Below are 22,603 nucleotides of genomic sequence, written 5' to 3'. Positions count from 1 at the left end.
ACTTGTAGTTTTTCATGTTGTCTGTCTGTCAAATTTTTTTGTAATGACTTGGTGCTGCCTATCTTGGCCAGGGTGCTCTTGAAAAAGAGATTTTAATCTCAATGATCCCTTCCCGCCCCCTCCCTCTTTCAGAGATGCAGTAGAGCGGTTGTTCTCAGAGGTGGTGGGTAGGAGGAGAGCAGAGATCCAGGGGAACCCCAAGATCTCCCAGAGCCTGCTGGCCTTTCAGAGGTACCATACTAACACACTCAGAGCCTGCTGGCTCTATCAGAGGTACCATACTAACACACTCAGAGCCTGCTGGCTCTATCAGAGGTACCATACTAACACACTCAGAGCCAGCTGGCTCTATCAGAGGTACCATACTAACACACTCAGAGCCTGCTGGCTCTATCAGAGGTACCATACTAACACACTCAGAGCCTGCTGGCTCTATCAGAGGTACCATAATAACACACTCAGAGCCTGCTGGCCTTTCAGAGGTACCATACTAACACACTCAGAGCCAGCTGGCTCTATCAGAGGTACCATACTAACACACTCAGAGCCTGCTGGCTCTATCAGAGGTACCATACTAACACACTCAGAGCCAGCTGGCTCTATCAGAGGTACCATACTAACACACTCAGAGCCAGCTGGCCTATTTGAGATAGGCTGGCCAGATTGGCTCAAAATGCATTAAGAAGGAAAGAAATTCCACAAATTAACTTTTAACAAGGCACACCTGTTAATTGAAATGCATTCCAGGTGGACTACCTCATGAGGCTGGTTGAAAGAATGCCAAGAGTGTGCAAAGCTGTCATCAAGGCAAAGGGTGGCTACTTTGAAGAATCTCAAATATAAAATATATTTTTGTTTAAACACTTTTTGGGTTACTACATGATTCCATATGTGTTATTTCATAGTTTTGATGTCTTCACTATTATTCTACAATAATATTCTACAAAGAAAAACCCTTGAATGAGTAGGTGTGTCCAAACTTTTGACTGGTACTGTACATATACATACAGTGCCTTCGGAAAGTATTCAGACCCCTTGACTTTCTCCACATTTTGTTATGTTACAGCCTTAATCTAAAATGGATTAAATTGTTTATTTTCCTCATTAATTTATTATTAAAAAACTATCACATTTACGTAAGTTTTCAGACCCTTTACTCAGTACTTTGTTGAAGCACCTTTGGCAGCGACTACAGCCTCTAGTCTTCTTGGGTGTGACGCTACAAGCTTGGCACACCTGTATTTGGGGAGTTTCTCCCATTCTTCTCTGCAGATCCTTTCAAGCTCTGTCAGATTGGATGGGGAGTGTCACTGCTCCAGAGATTTTCGATCGGGTTCAAGTCCGGTCTCTGGCAGGGCCACTCAAGGACATCGAGACTTGTCCAAAAGCCACTCCTGCGTTGTCTTGGCTGTGTGCTTTAGGGTCTTTGTCCCTTTGGAAGGTGAACCTTTGCCCCAGTCTGACAACCTGCTCCAGAGTGCTCAAGATTTCATCAAGGATCTCTCTGTACTTTGCTCCGTTCATCTTTGCCTTGATCCTGACTAGTCTCTCTGCCGCTGAAAAACAGCACCATGCTTCACCATAGGGATGGTGCCAGGTTTCCTCCAGAGATGATGCTTGGCATTTAGGCCAAGGAGTTGGTTTCATCAGACCAAAGAGTCATGTTTCATCAGGTCTGAGAGTCTTTAGGTGCCTTTTGGTAAAACTCCCAGTGGGCTGTCATGTTCCTTTTACTGAGGAGAGGCTTCCATCTGGCCACTCTCCCATAAAGGCCTGATTGGTAGAGTGCTGCAGAGATGGTTGTCCTTCTGGAAGGTTCTCCCATCTCCACAGAGGAACTCTGGAGCTCTGTCAGTGACCATTAGGTTCTTGGTCACCTCCCTGACCAAGGCCCTTCTCCCGATTTGCTCAGTTTGGCCGGGCGGCCAGCGCTAGGAAGACTCTTGGTGGTTCCAAACGTCCTTCATTTAAGAATGATGGAGGCCACTGTGTTCTTAGGGACCTTCAATGCTGCAGACATTGTTTTTGTTCCCTTCCCGAAATCTGTGCCTCGATGAAGAATCCTGTCTCTGAGCTCTACGGGCAATTCCTTTGACCTCATGACTTGGTTTTTGCTCTGACATGCACTGTCAACTGTGGAACTTTATATAGACAGGCGTGTGCCTTTCCAAATCATGTCCAATCAATTTAATTTACCACAGGTAGACACCAATCAAGTTGTACAAACATCTCAAGGATGATCAATGGAAACAGGATGCACCAGAGCTCAATTTTCAGTCTCACAGCAAAGGGTCTGAATACTTATGTAAATAAGGTATTTGAGTTATTTTTTAATTTTAATTTTTTGGGAAAACATTTCTAAACCTATTTTAGCTTTGTCATTATGGGGTATTGTGATGTCATTATGGGGTATTGTGATGTCATTATGGGGTATTGTGTGTAGATTGATGAGGAACATATTTTATTTAATCCCTTTTAGAATAAGGCTGTAACATAACAATGTGGGAAAAGGGAAGTCTGTTACCGGTCTGTTACCGGTCTGTAACCAGTCCGTTACCGGTCTGTAACCAGTCTGTTACCGGTCTGTTACCGGTCTGTAACCAGTCTGTTACCGGTCTGTAACCAGTCTGTTACCGGTCTGTTACCGGTCTGTAACCAGTCTGTTACCGGTCTGTTACCGGTCTGTAACCAGTCTGATACCGGTCTGTAACCAGTCTGTTACCGGTCTGTAACCAGTCTGTTACCGGTCTGTTACCGGTCTGTTACCGGTCTGTAACCAGTCTGTTACCGGTCTGTAGCATGTCTGTTACCGGTCTGTTACCGGTCTGTAACCAGTCTGTTACCGGTCTGTAACCAGTCTGATACCGGTCTGTAACCGGTCTGTTACCGGTCTGTAGCATGTCTGTTACCGGTCTGTAACCGGTCTGTAGCATGTCTGTTACCGGTCTGTTACCGGTCTGTAGCATGTCTAACCTGTCTGTCTGTGTGTAACCTGTCTGTCTGTGTGTAACCTGTCTGTCTGTGTGTAACCTGTCTGTCTGTGTGTAACCTGTTTGTAGGTATGGTGATCAGGCAGCCAGAGGAATCCCCAAGACCAGTCCTGGTAGAGGAGCAGGAGGGTTCTTCTCTGGAGTTCTCACTGCACTCACCTGTGTCGCGGTAAGAGAGAGGGAGGGGGTTTGATGGGGAGAGGTCAATGGGAAGGAGTCAGCGAGGGGGACCTGGGGAGAGGTCAGCGAGGGAGAGGTCAGCGAGGTCAATAGGAAGGACTCAGAGAGGGGGTCCTGGGGAGAGGTCAACAGGAAGGAGTCAGAGAGGGGGACCTGGGGAGAGGTCAGCGAGGGAGAGGTCAGCGAGGTCAATAGGAAGGACTCAGAGAGGGGGAGCTGGGGAGAGGTCAACGATAGGGACCTGGGGAGAGGTCAACGATAGGGACCTGGGGAGAGGTCAACGATAGGGACCTGGGGAGAGGTCAACAGGAAGGAGCCAGCCAGGAATGATTGTAGTGTGTGGGGGGGACAGGAATGATTGTAGTGTGTGGGGGGGGGGGGGGGGCAGGAATGATTGTAGTGTGTGTGGGGGGGGGACAGGAATGATTGTAGTGTGTGTGTGTGGGACAGGAATGATTGTAGTGTGTGTGTGTGGGACAGGAATGATTGTAGTGTGTGTGTGGGGGACAGGAATGATTGTAGTGTGTGTGGGGGGGACAGGAATGATTGTAGTGTGTGCGGGGGGACAGGAATGATTGTAGTGTGTGTGGGGGGGACAGGAATGATTGTAGTGTGTGTGGGGTACAGGAATGATTGTAGTGTGGGGGACAGGAATGATTGTAGTGTGTGGGGGGGGACAGGGATGATTGTAGTGTGTGTGGGACAGGAATGATTGTAGTGTGTGGGACAGGAATGACTGTAGTGTGTGGGACAGGAATGATTGTAGTGTGTGTGGGGGTACAGGAATGATTGTAGTGTGTGTGGGGGTACAGGAGTGATTGTAGTGTGTGTGGGGGTACAGGAGTGATTGTAGTGTGTGGGGGACAGGAATGATTGTAGTGTGTGGGGGACAGGATTGATTGTAGTGTGTGTGTGGGACAGGATTGATTGTAGTGTGTGGGGGACAGGAAAGATTGTAGTGTGTGGGGGGGGGGACAGGAATGATTGTAGTGTGTGTGTGGGACAGGAAAGATTGTAGTGTGTGGGGGGGGACAGGAATGATTGTAGTGTGTGTGGGGGGGGGGGACAGGAATGATTGTAGTGTGTGTGTGGGACAGGAAAGATTGTAGTGTGTGGGGGGGGGGCAGGAATGATTGTAGTGTGTGTGGGGGGGGGGGACAGGAATGATTGTAGTGTGGGACAGGAATGATTGTAGTGTGTGTGGGGGGGACAGGAATGATTGTAGTGTGTGGGGGGGGACAGGAATGATTGTAGTGTGTGTGTGTGGGGGACAGGAATGATTGTAGTGTGTGTGTGTGGGGGACAGGAATGATTGTAGTGTGTGGGGGACAGGAATGATTGTAGTGTGTGTGGGGGGGGGCAGGAATGATTGTAGTGTGTGTGTGTGCGGGACAGGAATGATTGTAGTGTGTGTGTGTGGGACAGGAATGATTGTAGTGTGTGTGTGTGGGACAGGAATGATTGTAGTGTGTGTGTGTGGGACAGGAATGATTGTAGTGTGTGTGTGTGGGACAGGAATGATTGTAGTGTGTGTGTGTGGGACAGGAATGATTGTAGTGTGTGTGTGTGGGACAGGAATGATTGTAGTGTGTGTGTGTGTGGGACAGGAATGATTGTAGTGTGTGTGTGTGGGACAGGAATGATTGTAGTGTGTGTGTGTGGGACAGGAATGATTGTAGTGTGTGTGTGTGGGACAGGAATGATTGTAGTGTGTGGGGGAACAGGAATGATTGTAGTGTGGGGGGACAGGAATGATTGTAGTGTGTGTGGGGGGGGGGGGCAGGAATGCTTGTAGTGTGTGGGGGGGGGCAGGAATGATTGTAGTGTGTGGGGGGGGGGGCAGGAATGATTGTAGTGTGTGGGGGGGGGGGGGGGGACAGGAATGATTGTAGTGTGTGGGGGGGGGGACAGGAATGATTGTAGTGTGGGGGGGGGGGGACAGGAATGATTGTAGTGTGTGTGTGTGGGGGACAGGAATGATTGTAGTGTGTGTGTGTGGGGGACAGGAATGATTGTAGTGTGTGGGGGACAGGAATGATTGTAGTGTGTGTGGGGGGGGGGGGGGGGGGCAGGAATGATTGTAGTGTGTGTGTCAGCTTACTTTTCTCAATGTGTTTCAGAAAGGGTCAAAGTGTGTCGTGGTGGGGTGGAGGGGGGGGTTGTGTTGAAGGGTCACAGTGTGTGTGGTTTTGTCTATTTGTTCTGTCCATGTGGCAGTAAGAGAGCAACGTCTGTGTATATCTTTTCGCGTGGCAGTCCTGCCTGCCTGCCTGTCTGTCTGTCTGTCTGTCTGTCTGTCTGCCTGCCTGTCTGTCTGCCTGTCTGTCTGTCTGTCTATTTGAATGACAGTCTGAATGCTTCATGTTAATATGTGGGAATTAACTTTCTGTCTCGTCTGTCTGTCTCCTACCGTATCTCTAGTCCTATTCTATGTCTGTCTGTCTCCTACCGTATCTCTAGTCCTATTCTATGTCTGTCTGTCTCCTGCCGTATCTCTAGTCCTATTCTATGTCTGTCTGTCTCCTACCGTATCTCTAGTCCTATTCTATGTCTGTCTGTCTCCTACCGTATCTCTAGTCCTATTCTATGTCTGTCTGTCTCCTACCGTATCTCTAGTCCTATTCTATGTCTGTCTGTCTCCTACCGTATCTCTAGTCCTATTCTATGTCTGTCTGTCTCCTACCGTATCTCTAGTCTATTCTCTGTCTGTCTGTCTCCTACCGTATCTCTAGTCCTATTCTCTGTCTGTCTGTCTCCTACCGTATCTCTAGTCCTATTCTATGTCTATCTCCTACCGTATCTCTAGTCCTATTCTATGTCTGTCTGTCTCCTACCGTATCTCTAGTCCTATTCTATGCCTGTCTAACCTCTAGTCCTATTCTATGTCTGTCTCCTACCGTATCTCTAGTCCTATTCTATGTCTGTCTCCTACCGTATCTCTAGTCCTATTCTATGCCTGTCTGTCTCCTACCGTATCTCTAGTCCTATTCTATGTCTGTCTGTCTCCTACCGTATCTCTAGTCCTATTCTATGTCTGTCTGTCTCCTACCGTATCTCTAGTCCTATTCTAATGTCTGTCTGTCTCCTACCGTATCTCTAGTCCTATTCTGTCTGTATGTCTCCTACTGTATCTCTAGTCCTATTCTATGCTGTCTGTCTCCTACTGTATCTCTAGTTCCTATTCTATGTCTTCTGTCTCCTACTGTATCTCTAGTCCTATTCTATGTCTGTCTGTCTCCTACCGTATCTCTAGTCCTATTCTAGGTCTGTCTGTCTCCTACCGTATCTCTAGTCCTATTTCTAGGTCTGTCTGTCTCCTACCGTATCTCTAGTCCTATTCTAGGTCTGTCTGTCTCCTACCGTATCTCTAGTCCTATTCTAGGTCTGTCTGTCTCCTACCGTTTCTCTAGTCCTATCTAGGTCTGTCTGTCTCCTACCGTATCTCTAGTCCTATTCTATGTCTGTCTGTCTCCTACCGTATCTCTAGTCCTATTCTATGTCTGTCTGTCTCCTACCGTATCTCTAGTCCTATTCTATGTCTGTCTGTCTCCTACCGTATCTCTAGTCCTATTCTATGTCTGTCTGTCTCCTACCGTATCTCTAGTCTATTCTATGTCTGTCTGTCCCTACCGTATCTCTAGTCCTATTCTATGTCTGTCTGTCTCCTACCGTATCTCTAGTCCTATTCTATGTCTGTCTGTCTCCCTACCGTATCTCTAGTCCTATTCTATGTCTGTCTGTCTCCTACCGTATCTCTAGTCCTCCTCTATGACCGTCTCACCTCTATGCCCGTCTCACACCTGTCTGTAACCTGACCTCTCTCATCTCTCCTCTCCTCTGTCTCTCTCCTCCCTCCTACCCGTCTCTCCTCCTCCTCCCTGTCTCTCCTACCCGTCTCCCCTCTCTCCTACCTGTCTCTCCTCTCTCTCCTACCCCTCTCTCCTACCTGTCTCTCCTACCCATCTCTCCTCTCTCCTACCCATCTCTCCTCTCTCCTACCCGTCTCCCCTCTTTCCTACCCGTCTCTCCTCTCTCCTACCCATCTCTCCTACCCGTCTCTCCTCTCCTACCCATCTCTCCTACCTGTCTCTCCTCTCTCCTACCCACCTCTCCTACCTGTCTCTCCTCTCTCCTACCCACCTCTCCTACCTGTGTCTCCTCTCTCCTACCCATCTCTCCTACCTGTCTCCTCCTCTCTCTTACCCCATCTCTCCTACCCATCTCTCCTCACTCCTACACATCTCTCCTACCCGTCTATCCTCTCTACTACCATCTCCCCTACCCGTCTCTCCTCTCCCTACCCGTCTCTCCTCTCTCCTACCCATCTCTTCTACCTGTCTCTCCTCTCTGCTACCCGTCTCTCCTCTCTCCTACACATCTCTCCTACCCGTCTCTCCTCTCTCCTACCCATCTCTCCTACCCGTCTCTCCTACCCTTCCCTTCTACCCGTCTCTCCTACCCATCTCTCCTACCCGTCTCTCCTCTCTCCTACCCATCTATCCTACCCATCTATCCTACCTGTCTCTCCTCTCTCCTACCCATCTCTCCTACCCGTCTCTCCTCTCTCCTACCCATCTATCCTACCTGTCTCTCCTCTCTCCTACCCATCTCTCCTACCTGTCTCTCCTCTCTCCTACCGTCTCTCCTCTTCCTACCATCTCTCCTACCGTCTCTCCTCTCTCCTACCCATCTATCCTACCTGTCTCTCCTCTCTCCTACCCATCTCTCCTACCTGTCTCTCCTCTCTCCTACCCATCTCTCCTACCGTCTCTCCTCTCTCCTACCATCTCTCCTACCCGTCTCTCCTCTCTCCTACCCATCCTTCCTCTCTCCTAGCCATCTCTTCTACCATCCCTTCTCTTTCCTACCCATCTCCTCTCTCCTACCCATCTCTCCTACCCATCCCTCCTCTCTCCTACCCATCTCTCCTCTCTCCTACCCATCCCTCCTACCCGTCTCACCTTTCTCATACTGTCTACCTCTCTCCTACCTGTCTCACTTCTCTCCTGTGTGTCTCTCCTACCTGTCTCAAGTCTCTCCTATCTGTGTGTCTCTCCTACCTGTCTCACGTCTCTCCTATCTGTGCGTCTCTCCTATCAGGTGATGTTTCTGGTGTACCACTGGTCCAGTGGAGATGGGGTCCATGACCTCTTGGTCAGTAAGCCTGTGTCAAATGGACGCCGGAGGAGGTTCTGTTCTGGTTGGAACACCTTGGGGCTTGGACCTCTGTCTATAAAGAACCCTTCCTACAGGAAAACGTTAATGGACGGTGAGGAATGTTTAAGTTTGTGGTATGTTTGTAGTACGGTTCTGTTCTGGTTGGAACGCCTTGGGCCCTGGACCTCTCTGTCTCTCTCTGTCGCTCTCTGTCGCTCTCTGTCGCTCTCTGTCGCTCTCTGTCGCTCTCTGTCTCTCCCTCTCCCTCTCTCTCTCGCTCTCTCTCTCCCTCTCCCTCTCTGTCTCCTCGCTTGCACGCTCGCTCGCTTTCTTTCATGGTCAGGTTATTGTCGATGTTAGGTAGTGATGAGTTAACATGGAGAATATAGTTCTGTCCTGGTTATTTAATGGTTTTATGATATATCTCTCAGGTTATTGTTGATGCTCGGTGATGAGGAGCTGACCAGAGCTCCCTATAACATAGACAACCAGGCCCACAGGAGAGCGATGATGGCTGAACTGGAGAGGATCAAAGAACTGGGGGTCAAGCCACCTCAGAACCTCTGGGAGTACAAGGTGACAGAACCCAGAAATACTGCTTATTATATATCAACTTAGAAACCGCCTGGGTCGAGCCACCTCAGAACCTCTGGGAGTTGAGGGGCAAAACAACAGCTTTTCACATTGTCAGCTCGGGGGATCCAATCTTGCAACCTTACAGTTAACTAGTCCAACGCAATTAACGACCTGCCTGTTACGCGAATGCAGTAAGCCATGGTAAGTTGCAACTAGCTAGCATTAAACAATCATAATCACTAGTTAACTATACATGGTTGATGATATTACTAGATATTATCTAGCGTGTCCTGCGTTGCATATAATCTGACTGAGCATACAAGTATCTAAGTATCTGACTGAGCATACAAGTATCTAAGTGTCTGACTGAGCATACAAGTATCTAAGTGTCTGACTGAGCATACAAGTATCTAAGTGTCTGACTAAGCATACAAGTATCTAAGTGTCTGACTGAGCATACAAGTATCTAAGTGTCTGACTGAGCATACAAGTATCTAAGTATCTGACTGAGCATACAAGTATCTAAGTGTCTGACTGAGCATACAAGTATCCAAGTATCTGACTGAGCATACAAGTATCTAAGTGTCTGACTGAGCATACAAGTATCTGACTGAGCATACAAGTATCTAAGTATCTGACTGAGCATACAAGTATCTAAGTATCTGACTGAGCATACAAGTATCTAAGTGTCTGACTGAGCATACAAGTATCCAAGTATCTGACTGAGCATACAAGTATCCACGTATCTGACTGAGCATACAAGTATCTGACTGAGCATACAAGTATCTAAGTATCTGACTGAGCATACAAGTATCTAAGTATCTGACTGAGCATACAAGTATCTAAGTGTCTGACTGAGCATACAAGTATCCAAGTATCTGACTGAGCATACAAGTATCCAAGTATCTGACTGAGCATACAAGTATCCAAGTATCTGACTGAGCATACAAGTATCTAAGTATCTGACTGAGCATACCATTACCTAAGTATCTGACTGAGCATACCATTACCTAAGTATCTGACTGAGCATACAAGTATCTAAGTATCTGACTGAGCAGTGGTAGGCAGAAGCAGGCGCGTGAACATTCATTCAAACAGCACTTTCGTGCGTTTTGTCAGCAGCTCTTCACTGTGCTTCAAGTATTGCGCTGTTTATGACTTCAAGCCTAACAACTCCCGAGATGAGGCTCGTGTAACCGAAGTGAAATGGCTAGCTAGTTAGCGCGCGCTAATTGTCGTTGTGTTGCTGGTTCGAGGCCAGGGAGGAGCGAGGAGAGGGACGGAAGCTATACTGTTACACTGGCAATACTAAAGTACCTATAAGAACATCCAATTGTCAAAGGTTAATGAAATACAAATGATATAGAGGGAAATAGTCCTATAATTCCTATAATAACTACAACCTGAAACTTCTTACCTGGGAATATTGAAGACTCATGTTAAAATGAACCACCAGGTTTCATATGTTCTCATGTTCTGGCAAGGAACTTCAACGTTAGCTTTCTTACATGGCACATATTGCACTTTTACTTTCTTCTCCAACACTTTGTTTTTGCGTCATTTAAACCAAATTGAACACGTTTCATTATTTATTTGAGGCTAAATTGATTTTATTGATGTATTATATTAAGTTAAAATAAGTGTTCATTCAGTATTGTTGTAATTGTCATTATTACAAATAAATGTCAAAAAGAATCGTCCGATTAATCTGCTTTTTCGGTCCTCCAATAATCGGTATCGGCGTTGAGAAATCATAATCGGTCGACTTCTACTATTGACGCACCCTTTAATAAATACTTTCTATGCTCTGGTTGAAGTACGCCCGTTAAGATATCATTTAGGGTTTAATGATGGTTTGAACTGTCTCTCTCCCTCTATCTACCCCTCTCCTCTCTCCCTCTATCTACCCCTCTCCTCTCTCCCTCTGTCTACCCCTCTCCTCTCTCCCTCTATCTACCCCTCTCCTCTCTCCCTCTATCTACCCCTCTCCTCTCTCCCTCTGTCTACCCCTCTCCTCTCTCCCTCTATCTACCCCTCTCCTCTCTCCCTCTATCTACCCCTCTCCTCTCTCCCTCTATCTACCCCTCTCCTCTCTCCCTCTGTCTACCCCTCTCCTCTCTCCCTCTGTCTACCCCTCTCCTCTCTCCCTCTGTCTACCCCTCTCCTCTCTCCCTCTGTCTACCCCTCTCCTCTCTCCCTCTGTCTACCCTCTCCTCTCTCCCTCTGTCTACCCCTCTCCTCTCTCCCTCTGTCTACCCTCTCCTCTCTCCCTCTATCTACCCCTCTCCTCTCTCCTGTCTACCCCTCTCCTATCTCCCTCTGTCTACTTCTCTCCTGTCTACCCCTCTCCTCTCCCCCACCGTCTCTCAACCCCCCACCAGGCTGTGAATGCAGGTAAATCTCTGTTCCTGCTCTATGCTTTGAAGAGCTCTCCTCGCCTCACCATCCTCTACCTCTACCTCTTCGACTACTCCGAAACCTTCCTCCCCTTCCTGCACACCTGCTGCCCCGCCCTCTCACGCACCAGCGAGCCAATGGAGGACAGCCTCCCCCTCAACCACCAGGTACCATTGGACGGCTCAACTGTCATGTAGGATTGTATTTATTTGATAAATAAAGGTAGGTGTGTCGGTACGACTCCAGTCGACAACTAGATGTAGACTACTGTAGATGTAGCCTGGTCATAGACAACTAGATGTAGACTACTGTAGATGTAGTCTGGTCATAGACAACTAGATGTAGACTACTGTAGATGTAGTCTGGTCATAGACGACAACTAGATGTAGACTACTGTAGATGTAGTCTGGCCATAGACGACAACTAGATGTAGACTACTGTAGATGTAGTCTGGTCATAGACGACAACTAGACTACTGTAGATGTAGTCTGGTCATAGACGACAACTAGACTACTGTAGATGTAGTCTGGTCATAGACGACAACTAGACTACTGTAGATGTAGTCTGGCCATAGACGACAACTAGACTACTGTAGATGTAGTCTGGCCATAGACGACAACTAGATGTAGACTACTGTAGATGAAGTCTGGTCATAGACAACTATACGTAGACTACTGTAGATGTAGTCTGGCCATAGACGACAACTAGATGTAGACTACTGTAGATGTAGTCTGGCCATAGACAACTAGATGTAGACTACTGTAGATGTAGTCTGGCCATAGACAACTAGATGTAGACTACTGTAGATGTAGTCTGGTCATAGACAACTAGACGTAGACTACTGTAGATGTAGTCTGGTCATAGACAACTAGACGTAGACTACTGTAGATGTAGTCTGGTCATAGACAACTAGACGTAGACTACTGTAGATGTAGTCTGGTCATAGACAACTAGACGTAGACTACTGTAGATGTAGTCTGGCCATAGACAACTAGATGTAGACTACTGTAGATGTAGTCTGGCCATAGACGACAACTAGATGTAGACTACTGTAGATGTAGTCTGGCCATAGACGACAACTAGACTACTGTAGATGTAGTCTGGTCATAGACAACTAGATGTAGACTACTGTAGATGTAGTCTGGTCATAGACGACAACTAGACTACTGTAGATGTAGTCTGGCCATAGACGACAACTAGACTACTGTAGATGTAGTCTGGCCATAGACGACAACTAGACTACTGTAGATGTAGTCTGGCCATAGACGACAACTAGATGTAGACTACTGTAGATGTAGTCTGGCCATAGACGACAACTAGATGTAGACTACTGTAGATGTAGTCTGGCCATAGACAGCTAGATGTAGACTACTGTAGATGTAGTCTGGCCATAGACAACTAGACGTAGACTACTGTAGATGTAGTCTGGCCATAGACGACAACTAGATGTAGACTACTGTAGATGTAGTCTGGTCATAGACAACAACTAGACTACTGTAGATGTAGTCTGGTCATAGACAACTAGACGTAGACTACTGTAGATGTAGTCTGGTCATAGACAACTAGACGTAGACTACTGTAGATGTAGTCTGGTCATAGACAACTAGATGTAGACTACTGTAGATGTAGTCTGGTCATAGACGACAACTAGATGTAGACTACTGTAGATGTAGTCTGGCCATAGACGACAACTAGATATAGACTACTGTAGATGTAGTCTGGCCATAGACAACTAGATGTAGACTACTGTAGATGTAGTCTGGCCATAGACGACAACTAGATGTAGACTACTGTAGATGTAGTCTGGCCATAGACAACAACTAGATGTAGACTACTGTAGATGTAGTCTGGCCATAGACGACAACTAGATGTAAACTACTGTAGATGTAGTCTGGTCATAGACGACAACTAGATGTAGACTACTGTAGAAGTAGTCTGGTCATAGACAACTAGCCGTAGACTACTGTAGATGTAGTCTGGTCATAGACGACAACTAGATGTAAACTACTGTAGATGTAGTCTGGTCATAGACGACAACTAGATGTAGACTACTGTAGAAGTAGTCTGGTCATAGACAACTAGCCGTAGACTACTGTAGATGTAGTCTGGTCATAGACAACTAGATGTAGACTACTGTAGATGTAGTCTGGTCATAGACAACTAGACGTAGACTACTGTAGATGTAGTCTGGTCATAGACAACTACTGTAGATGTAGGCTGGTCATAGACAACTACTGTAGATGTAGTCTGGTCATAGACAACAACTAGATGTAGACTACTGTAGATGTAGTCTGGTCATAGACAACTAGATGGACTACTGTAGATGTAGTCTGGTCATAGACAACTAGACGTAGACTACTGTAGATGTAGTCTGGTCATAGACGACAACTAGATGTAGACTACTGTAGATGTAGTCTGGTCATAGACAACTAGACGTAGACTACTGTAGATGTAGTCTGGTCATAGACAACTACTGTAGATGTAGTCTGGTCATAGACAACTACTGTAGATGTAGTCTGGTCATAGACAACAACTAGATGTAGACTACTGTAGATGTAGTCTGGTCATAGACAACTAGATGGACTACTGTAGATGTAGTCTGGTCATAGACAACTAGACGTAGACTACTGTAGATGTAGTCTGGTCATAGACGACAACTAGATGTAGACTACTATAGATGTAGTCTGGTCATAGACAACTAGATGGACTACTGTAGATGTAGTCTGGTCATAGACAACTAGACGTAGACTACTAAAGATGTAGTCTGGTCATAGACAACTAGATGTAGACTACTGTAGATGTAGTCTGGTCATAGACAACTAGATGTAGACTACTGTAGATGTAGTCTGGTCATAGACAACTAGATGTAGACTACTGTAGATGTAGTCTGGTCATAGACAACTAGATGTAGACTACTGTAGATGTAGTCTGGTCATAGACAACAACTAGATGTAGACTACTGTAGATGTAGTCTGGTCATAGACAACTAGATGGACTACTGTAGATGTAGTCTGGTCATAGACAACTAGACGTAGACTACTGTAGATGTAGTCTGGTCATAGACGACAACTAGATGTAGACTACTGTAGATGTAGTCTGGTCATAGACAACTAGACGTAGACTACTGTAGATGTAGTCTGGTCATAGACAACTACTGTAGATGTAGTCTGGTCATAGACAACTACTGTAGATGTAGTCTGGTCATAGACAACAACTAGATGTAGACTACTGTAGATGTAGTCTGGTCATAGACAACTAGATGGACTACTGTAGATGTAGTCTGGTCATAGACAACTAGACGTAGACTACTGTAGATGTAGTCTGGTCATAGACGACAACTAGATGTAGACTACTATAGATGTAGTCTGGTCATAGACAACTAGATGGACTACTGTAGATGTAGTCTGGTCATAGACAACTAGACGTAGACTACTAAAGATGTAGTCTGGTCATAGACAACTAGATGTAGACTACTGTAGATGTAGTCTGGTCATAGACAACTAGATGTAGACTACTGTAGATGTAGTCTGGTCATAGACAACTAGATGTAGACTACTGTAGATGTAGTCTGGTCATAGACAACTAGATGTAGACTACTGTAGATGTAGTCTGGTCATAGACAACTAGATGTAGACTACTGTAGAGGTAGTCTGGTCATAGACAACTAGACGTAGACTACTGTAGATGTAGTCTGGTCATAGACAACTAGATTTAGACTACTGTAGATGTAGTCTGTATGTCTGGTCATAGACAACTAGATGTAGACTACTGTAGATGTAGTCTGGTCATAGACAACTAGATGTAGACTACTGTAGAATTAGTCAGTATGGTTGGTCATAGACAACTAGATGTAGACTACTGTAGAATTAGTCAGTATGGCTGGTCATAGACAACTAGACGTAGACTACTGTAGATGTAGTCTGGTCATAGACAACTAGATGTAGACTACTGTAGATGTAGTCTGGTCATAGACAACTAGATGTAGACTACTGTAGATGTAGTCTGGTCATAGACAACTAGATGTAGACTACTGTAGATGTAGTCTGGTCATAGACAACTAGATGTAGACTACTGTAGATGTAGTCTGGTCATAGACAACTAGACGTAGACTACTGTAGAATTAGTCAGTATGGCTGGTCATAGACAACTAGACGTAGACTACTGTAGATGTAGTCTGGTCATAGACAACTAGACGTAGACTACTGTAGATGTAGTCTGGTCATAGACGACAACTAGACGTAGACTACTGTAGATGTAGTCAGTATGTCTGGTCATAGACAACTAGACGTAGACTACTGTAGATGTAGTCTGGTCATAGACAACTACTGTAGATGTAGTCTGGTCATAGACAACAACTAGATGTAGACTACTGTAGATGTAGTCTGGTCATAGACAACTAGATGGACTACTGTAGATGTAGTCTGGTCATAGACAACTAGACGTAGACTACTGTAGATGTAGTCTGGTCATAGACGACAACTAGATGTAGACTACTATAGATGTAGTCTGGTCATAGACAACTAGATGGACTACTGTAGATGTAGTCTGGTCATAGACAACTAGACGTAGACTACTAAAGATGTAGTCTGGTCATAGACAACTAGATGTAGACTACTGTAGATGTAGTCTGGTCATAGACAACTAGATGTAGACTACTGTAGATGTAGTCTGGTCATAGACAACTAGATGTAGACTACTGTAGATGTAGTCTGGTCATAGACAACTAGATGTAGACTACTGTAGCTGTAGTCAGGTCATAGACAACTAGATGTAGACTACTGTAGATGTAGTCTGGTCATAGACAACTAGATGTAGACTACTGTAGATGTAGTCTGGTCATAGACAACTAGACGTAGACTACTGTAGATGTAGTCTGGTCATAGACAACTAGATTTAGACTACTGTAGATGTAGTCTGTATGTCTGGTCATAGACAACTAGATGTAGACTACTGTAGATGTAGTCTGGTCATAGACAACTAGATGTAGACTACTGTAGAATTAGTCAGTATGGTTGGTCATAGACAACTAGATGTAGACTACTGTAGAATTAGTCAGTATGGCTGGTCATAGACAACTAGACGTAGACTACTGTAGATGTAGTCTGGTCATAGACAACTAGATGTAGACTACTGTAGATGTAGTCTGGTCATAGACAACTAGATGTAGACTACTGTAGATGTAGTCTGGTCATAGACAACTAGATGTAGACTACTGTAGATGTAGTCTGGTCATAGACAACTAGATGTAGACTACTGTAGATGTAGTCTGGTCATAGACAACTAGACGTAGACTACTGTAGAATTAGTCAGTATGGCTGGTCATAGACAACTAGACGTAGACTACTGTAGATGTAGTCTGGTCATAGACAACTAGACGTAGACTACTGTAGATGTAGTCTGGTCATAGACGACAACTAGACGTAGACTACTGTAGATGTAGTCAGTATGTCTGGTCATAGACAACTAGACGTAGACTACTGTAGATGTAGTCTGGTCATGCTGACGATATTGGTATATCTCCCCCCACCTCCCTCTCTCTCTCCCCCCCACTCTCTCTCTCTCTCTCTCTCTCTCTCTCTCTCTCTCCCCCCCCCCACCCCCCTCTCTCTTTCCCCCCACCCCCCTCTCTCTCTCCCTCCAGGGCCACCCCAGCTGGCGCCAGTGGGCGGAGTTCCTAGTTAAGTACCTCCTCCTTCCGTACCAGCTGATCGCTGAGTTTGCCTGGGATTGGCTGTCGGTTCACTACTGGACGTCACGGTTCATCATCGTCAATGCCATGCTGCTGTCTGTGCTGGAGGGCTGTGTCCTGTGGAGGTTCTATAACCGAGCTGAGATCAGGTACCCGTGTGTGCTTCTCTCTGTCCGTCTCACTGTCTCCGTCCCCGTCACACCAACTTTCTCTCTGTCCGTCTCACTGTCCACGTCACACCAACTTTCTCTCTGTCTGTCTCACTGTCTCCGTCCCCGTCACACCAACTTCTCTCTGTCCGTCTCACTGCCCCCGTCACACCAACTTTCTCTCTGTCCGTCTCACTGTCTCCGTCCCCGTCACACCAACTTTCTCTCTGTCCGTCTCACTGCCCCCGTCACACCAACTTTCTCTCTGTCCGTCTCACTGTCTCCGTCCCCGTCACAGCCAACTTTCTCTCTGTCCGTCTCACTGTCTCCGTCACACCAACTTTCTCTCTGTCCGTCTCACTGTCTCCGTCCCCGTCACACCCAACTTTCTCTCTGTCCGTCTCACTGTCTCCGTCACACCCAACTTTCTCTCTGTCCGTCTCACTGTCTCGTCACACCAACATTCTCTCTGTCCGTCTCACTGTCTCCGTCACACCAACTTTCTCTCTGTCCGTCTCACTGTCTCCGTCACACCAACTTTCTCTCTGTCCGTCTCACTGTCTCCGTCACACCAACTTTCTCTCTGTCAGTCTCACTGTCTCTGTCTCCGTCACACCAACTTTCTATCTGTCCGTCTCACTGTCCACGTCACACCAACTTTCTCTCTGTCAGTCTCACTGTCTCTGTCCCCGTCACACCAACTTTCTCTCTGTCCGTCTCACTGTCTCGTCACACCAACTTTCTCTCTGTCCGTCTCACTGTCTCGTCACACCAACATTCTCTCTGTCCGTCTCACTGTCTCCGTCACACCAACTTTCTCTCTGTCCGTCTCACTGTCTCCGTCACACCAACTTTCTCTTTGTCAGTCTCACTGTCTCTGTCCCCGTCACACCAACTTTCTCTCTGTCCGTCTCACTGTCTCCGTCACACCAACTTTCTCTCTGTCCGTCTCACTGTCTCTGTCCCCGTCACACCAACTTTCTCTCTGTCCGTCTCACTGTCTCCGTCACACCAACTTTCTCTCTGTCCGTCTCACTGTCTCCGTCACACCAACTTTCTCTCTGTCCGTCTCACTGTCTCCGTCACACCAACTTTCTCTCTGTCCGTCTCACTGTCTCCGTCACACCAACTTTCTCTCTGTCCGTCTCACTGTCTCCGTCACACCAACTTTCTCTCTGTCCGTCTCACTGTCTCCGTCACACCAACTTTCTCTCTGTCCGTCTCACTGTCTCCGTCACACCAACTTTCTCTCTGTTTGTCTCACTGTCCCCGTCACACCAACTTTCTCTCTGTCCGTCTCACTGTCTCGTCACACCAACTTTCTCTCTGTCCGTCTCACTGTCCCCGTCCCCGTCACACCAACTTTCTCTCTCTTTCTTTCATTCTCTCTAATCCTCTCATACTTTACTCTGAATGATCCACCCCTCTTTCTGTCCCTCTCTCACACTCATGCCTTCCTCTCTCCTCATCCCTCACTACCTCTCTCTCTCCTCATCTCATCCTTCCCTCTCCTCATCTCATCCCTCACTACCTCTCTCTCCCCTCATCTCATCCCTCACTACCTCTCTCTCTCTCCTCATCTCATCTCTCACTACCCCTCTCTCTCTCTCTCCTCATCTCATCCCTCACCACCTCTCTCCCTCCTCATCTCATCACTCACTACCTCTCTCTCCCCCTCATCTCATCCCTCACCACCTCTCTCTCTCCCCTCATCTCATCCCTCACTACCTCTCTCTCTCCCCTCATCTCATCCCTCACTACCTCTCTCTCTCCCCTCATCTCATCCCTCACTACCTCTCTCTCTCTCCCCTCATCTCATCCCTCACTACCTCTCTCTCCCCTCATCTCATCCCTCACTACCTCTCTCTCCTCCCTCACTACCTCTCTCTCTCTCTCCTCATCTCATCCCTCACTACCACTCTCTCTCCCCCCTTATCTCATCCCTCACTACCTCTCTCTCTCCCCCCTCATCTCATCCCTCACTACCCCTCTCCCCCTCCTCTCATCCCTCACTACCTCTCTCTCTCCTCATCTCATCCCTCACTACCACTCTCTCTCCCCTCATCTCATCCCTCACTACCTCTCTCTCTCCCCCCTCATCTCATCCCTCACTACCCCTCTCTCTCCCCCTCACTACCTCTCTCTCTCTCTCCTCATCTCATCCCTCACTACCACTCTCTCTCCCCCCTTATCTCATCCCTCACTACCTCTCTCTCTCCCCCCTCGTCTCATCCCTCACTACCCCTCTCTCTCCCCCCTCATCTCATCCCTCACTACCTCTCTCTCTCCCCTCATCTCATCCCTCACTACCTCTCTCCCCCTCCTCTCATCCCTCACTACCTCTCTCTCTCCTCATCTCATCCCTCACTACCACTCTCTCTCCCCTCATCTCATCCCTCACTACCTCTCTCTCTCCCCCCTCATCTCATCCCTCACTACCCCTCTCTCTCCCCCCTCATCTCATCCCTCACTACCTCTCTCTCTCCCCTCATCTCATCCCTCACTACCTCTCTCCCCTCATCTCATCCCTCACTACCTCTCTCTCTCCCCCCTCATCTCATCCCTCACTACCTCTCTCTCTCCCCCCTCATCTCATCCCTCACTACCCCTCTCTCCCCTCATCTCAGCCCTCACTACCTCTCTCTCTCCCCTCATCTCAGCCCTCACTACCTCTCTCTCTCCCCTCATCTCAGCCCTCACTACCTCTCTCTCTCCCCTCATCTCATCCCTCACTACCCCTCTCTCTCCCCTCATCTCATCCCTCACTACCTCTCTCTTCCCCCCTCATCTCATCCCTCACTACCGCTCTCTCTCCCCTGATCTCATCCCTCACTACCTATCTCTCCCCCCTCATCTCATCCCTCACTACCCCTCTCTCCCCCCTTATCTCATCCCTCACTACCTCTCTCTCCCCTCATCTCATCCCTCACTACCTCTCTCTCCCCTCATCTCATCCCTCACTACCGCTCTCTCTCCCCTGATCTCATCCCTCACTACCTATCTCTCCCCCCTCAGCTCATCCCTCACTACCCCTCTCTCCCCCCTTATCTCATCCCTCACTACCTCTCTCTCCCCTCATCTCATCCCTCACTACCTCTCTCTCCCCTCATCTCATCCCTCACTACCTCTCTCTCCCCTCATCTCATCCCTCACTACCTCTCTCTTCCCTCATCTCATCCCTCACTACCTCTCTCTCTCCCCTCATCTCATCCCTCACTACCTCTCTCTCTCTCCCCTCATCTCATCCCTCACTACCTCTTTCTCTCCCCTCATCTCATCCCTCACTACCCCTCACCTCATCCCTCACTACCCCTCACCTCATCCCTCACTACCCCTCACCTCATCCCTCACTCCCCCTCTCTCCCCCTCACTACCCCTCTCTCTCCCCCTCACTACCCCTCTCTCTCCCCCTTACCTCATCCCTCACTACCCCTCTCTCTCTCCCCCTTACCTCATCTCTCCCTCATCCCTCTCTCTCCACCATCTCTGCATAGTTAGTTGTTTAATGTAATGAAGTCTCCCTCTCCCCCCTCCAGGAGTCTCCCTCAGAAGATGTGGGGTCACCTGTGGAGGATGTCCTCCCAGGGTTTTGCCTTCGCCCTGTTCTGGCCGGTGGTCCCTCAGTTTGTGTGTAACTGTCTGTTCTACTGGGCTCTGTATTTCAACCCCATCATCAACATAGACCTGGTGGTGCAGCAGCTAATGCATCCGGACACACGAGGGCCGTGAAGGACTGGCCGGCTCCCTACGTAGTGCACTACTTCTGAGTCCCTATGGGGGTAGTGCACTACTTCTGAGTCCCTATGGGGTAGTGCACTACTTCTGAGTCCCTATGGGGTAGTGCACCACTTCTGACCAGAGTCCCTATGGGGTAGTGCACCACTACCAGAGTCCCTATGGCGGGTAGTGCACTACTTCTGACCAGAGTCCCTATGGGGGTAGTGCACTACTGTCTGACCAGAGTCCCTATGGGGTAGTGCACTACTTCTGACCAGAGTCCCTATGGGGTAGTGCACTACTTCTGACCAGAGTCCCTATGGGGTAGTGCACTACTTCTGACCAGAGTCCCTATGGGGTAGTGCACTACTTCTGACCAGAGTCCCTATGGGTAGTGCACTACTTCTGACCAGAGTCCCTATGGGGTAGTGCACTACTTCTGACCAGAGTCCCTATGGGGTAGTGCACTACTTCTGACCAGAGTCCCTATGGGGTAGTGCACTACTTCTGACCAGAGTCCCTATGGGGTAGTGCACTACTTCTGACCAGAGTCCCTATGGGGTAGTGCACTACTTCTGACCAGAGTCCCTATGGGGTAGTGCACTACTTCTGACCAGAGTCCCTATGGGGTAGTGCACTACTTCTGACCAGAGTCCCTATGGGGTAGTGCACTACTTCTGACCAGAGTCCCTATGGGGTAGTGCACTACTTCTGACCAGAGTCCCTATGGGGTAGTGCACTACTTCTGACCAGAGTCCCTATGGGGTAGTGCACTACTTCTGACCAGAGTCCCTATGGGGTAGTGCACTACTTCTGACCAGAGTCCCTATGGGGTAGTGCACTACTTCTGACCAGAGTCCCTATGGGGTAGTGCACTACTTCTGACCAGAGTCCCTATGGGGTAGTGCACTACTTCTGACCAGAGTCCCTATGGGGTAGTGCACTACTTCTGACCAGAGTCCCTATGGGGTAGTGCACTACTTCTGACCAGAGTCCCTATGGGGTAGTGCACTACTTCTGACCAGAGTCCCTATGGGGTAGTGCACTACTCCTGACCAGAGTCCCTATGGGGTAGTGCACTACTTCTGACCAGAGTCCCTATGGGGTAGTGCACTACTCCTGACCAGAGTCCCTATGGGGTAGTGCACTACTCCTGACCAGAGTCCCTATGGGGTAGTGCACTACTCCTGACCAGAGTCCCTATGGGGTAGTGCACTACTCCTGACCAGAGTCCCTATGGGGTAGTGCACTACTCCTGACCAGAGTCCCTATGGGGTAGTGCACTACTCCTGACCAGAGTCCCTATGGGGTAGTGCACTACGGTGAAAAGGAGTGCACTATATTGGGAATAGGTACATAAGAGCCATGAGTGAGGAGGTACCGTTTAAACACAGGATGTGTCTTTTAAATGGCCCCCTATTCCCTTTATAGTGCACTACCCATAGGGACTCTGGTCAAAAGTAGTGCACTATGTAGGGAATAGGGTGCCAAGTGCCATAAATGAGGAGATACTATGGCCTGCATCCCAAATGGCTCCTTATGGGGCCCACTGTAAAGGGAATATAATGCCAGCGTAGCCCACAGTTTCATAGCAACAGGAAGGATGCCAGCGTAGACCACAGTATCATAGTAACAGGATGGATGCCAGCGTAGCCCACAGTTGCATAGCAACAGGAAGGATGCCAGCGTAGACCACAGTATCATAGCAACAGGAAGGATGCCAGTGTAGCCCACAGTATCATAGCAAC

General features: G+C 47.9%; 1 protein-coding gene across 1 annotated transcript in view; it reads left to right on the top strand.

The window, feature by feature from the left end:
* Window positions 1-21,151, top strand: part of LOC109881945 (bifunctional apoptosis regulator) — a 25,779-nt gene extending 4,628 nt beyond the window's left edge. Inside the window, 8 exon segments of the mRNA XM_031811202.1 lie at window positions 133-231; window positions 3,060-3,159; window positions 8,271-8,337; window positions 8,340-8,439; window positions 8,759-8,903; window positions 11,285-11,467; window positions 16,942-17,138; window positions 20,675-21,151. Coding sequence (XP_031667062.1) covers window positions 133-231; window positions 3,060-3,159; window positions 8,271-8,337; window positions 8,340-8,439; window positions 8,759-8,903; window positions 11,285-11,467; window positions 16,942-17,138; window positions 20,675-20,867 — 1,084 coding nt within the window. The 3' untranslated portion in view covers window positions 20,868-21,151.
* The last annotated feature ends 1,452 nt before the right edge of the window (window positions 21,152-22,603 follow it).

The sequence above is a fragment of the Oncorhynchus kisutch genome, unplaced genomic scaffold, assembly GCF_002021735.2.
Source record: "Oncorhynchus kisutch isolate 150728-3 unplaced genomic scaffold, Okis_V2 Okis01b-Okis20b_hom, whole genome shotgun sequence".
Lineage (NCBI taxonomy): Eukaryota > Metazoa > Chordata > Actinopteri > Salmoniformes > Salmonidae > Oncorhynchus > Oncorhynchus kisutch.
This window is presented reverse-complemented; position numbering and strand designations above follow the sequence as displayed.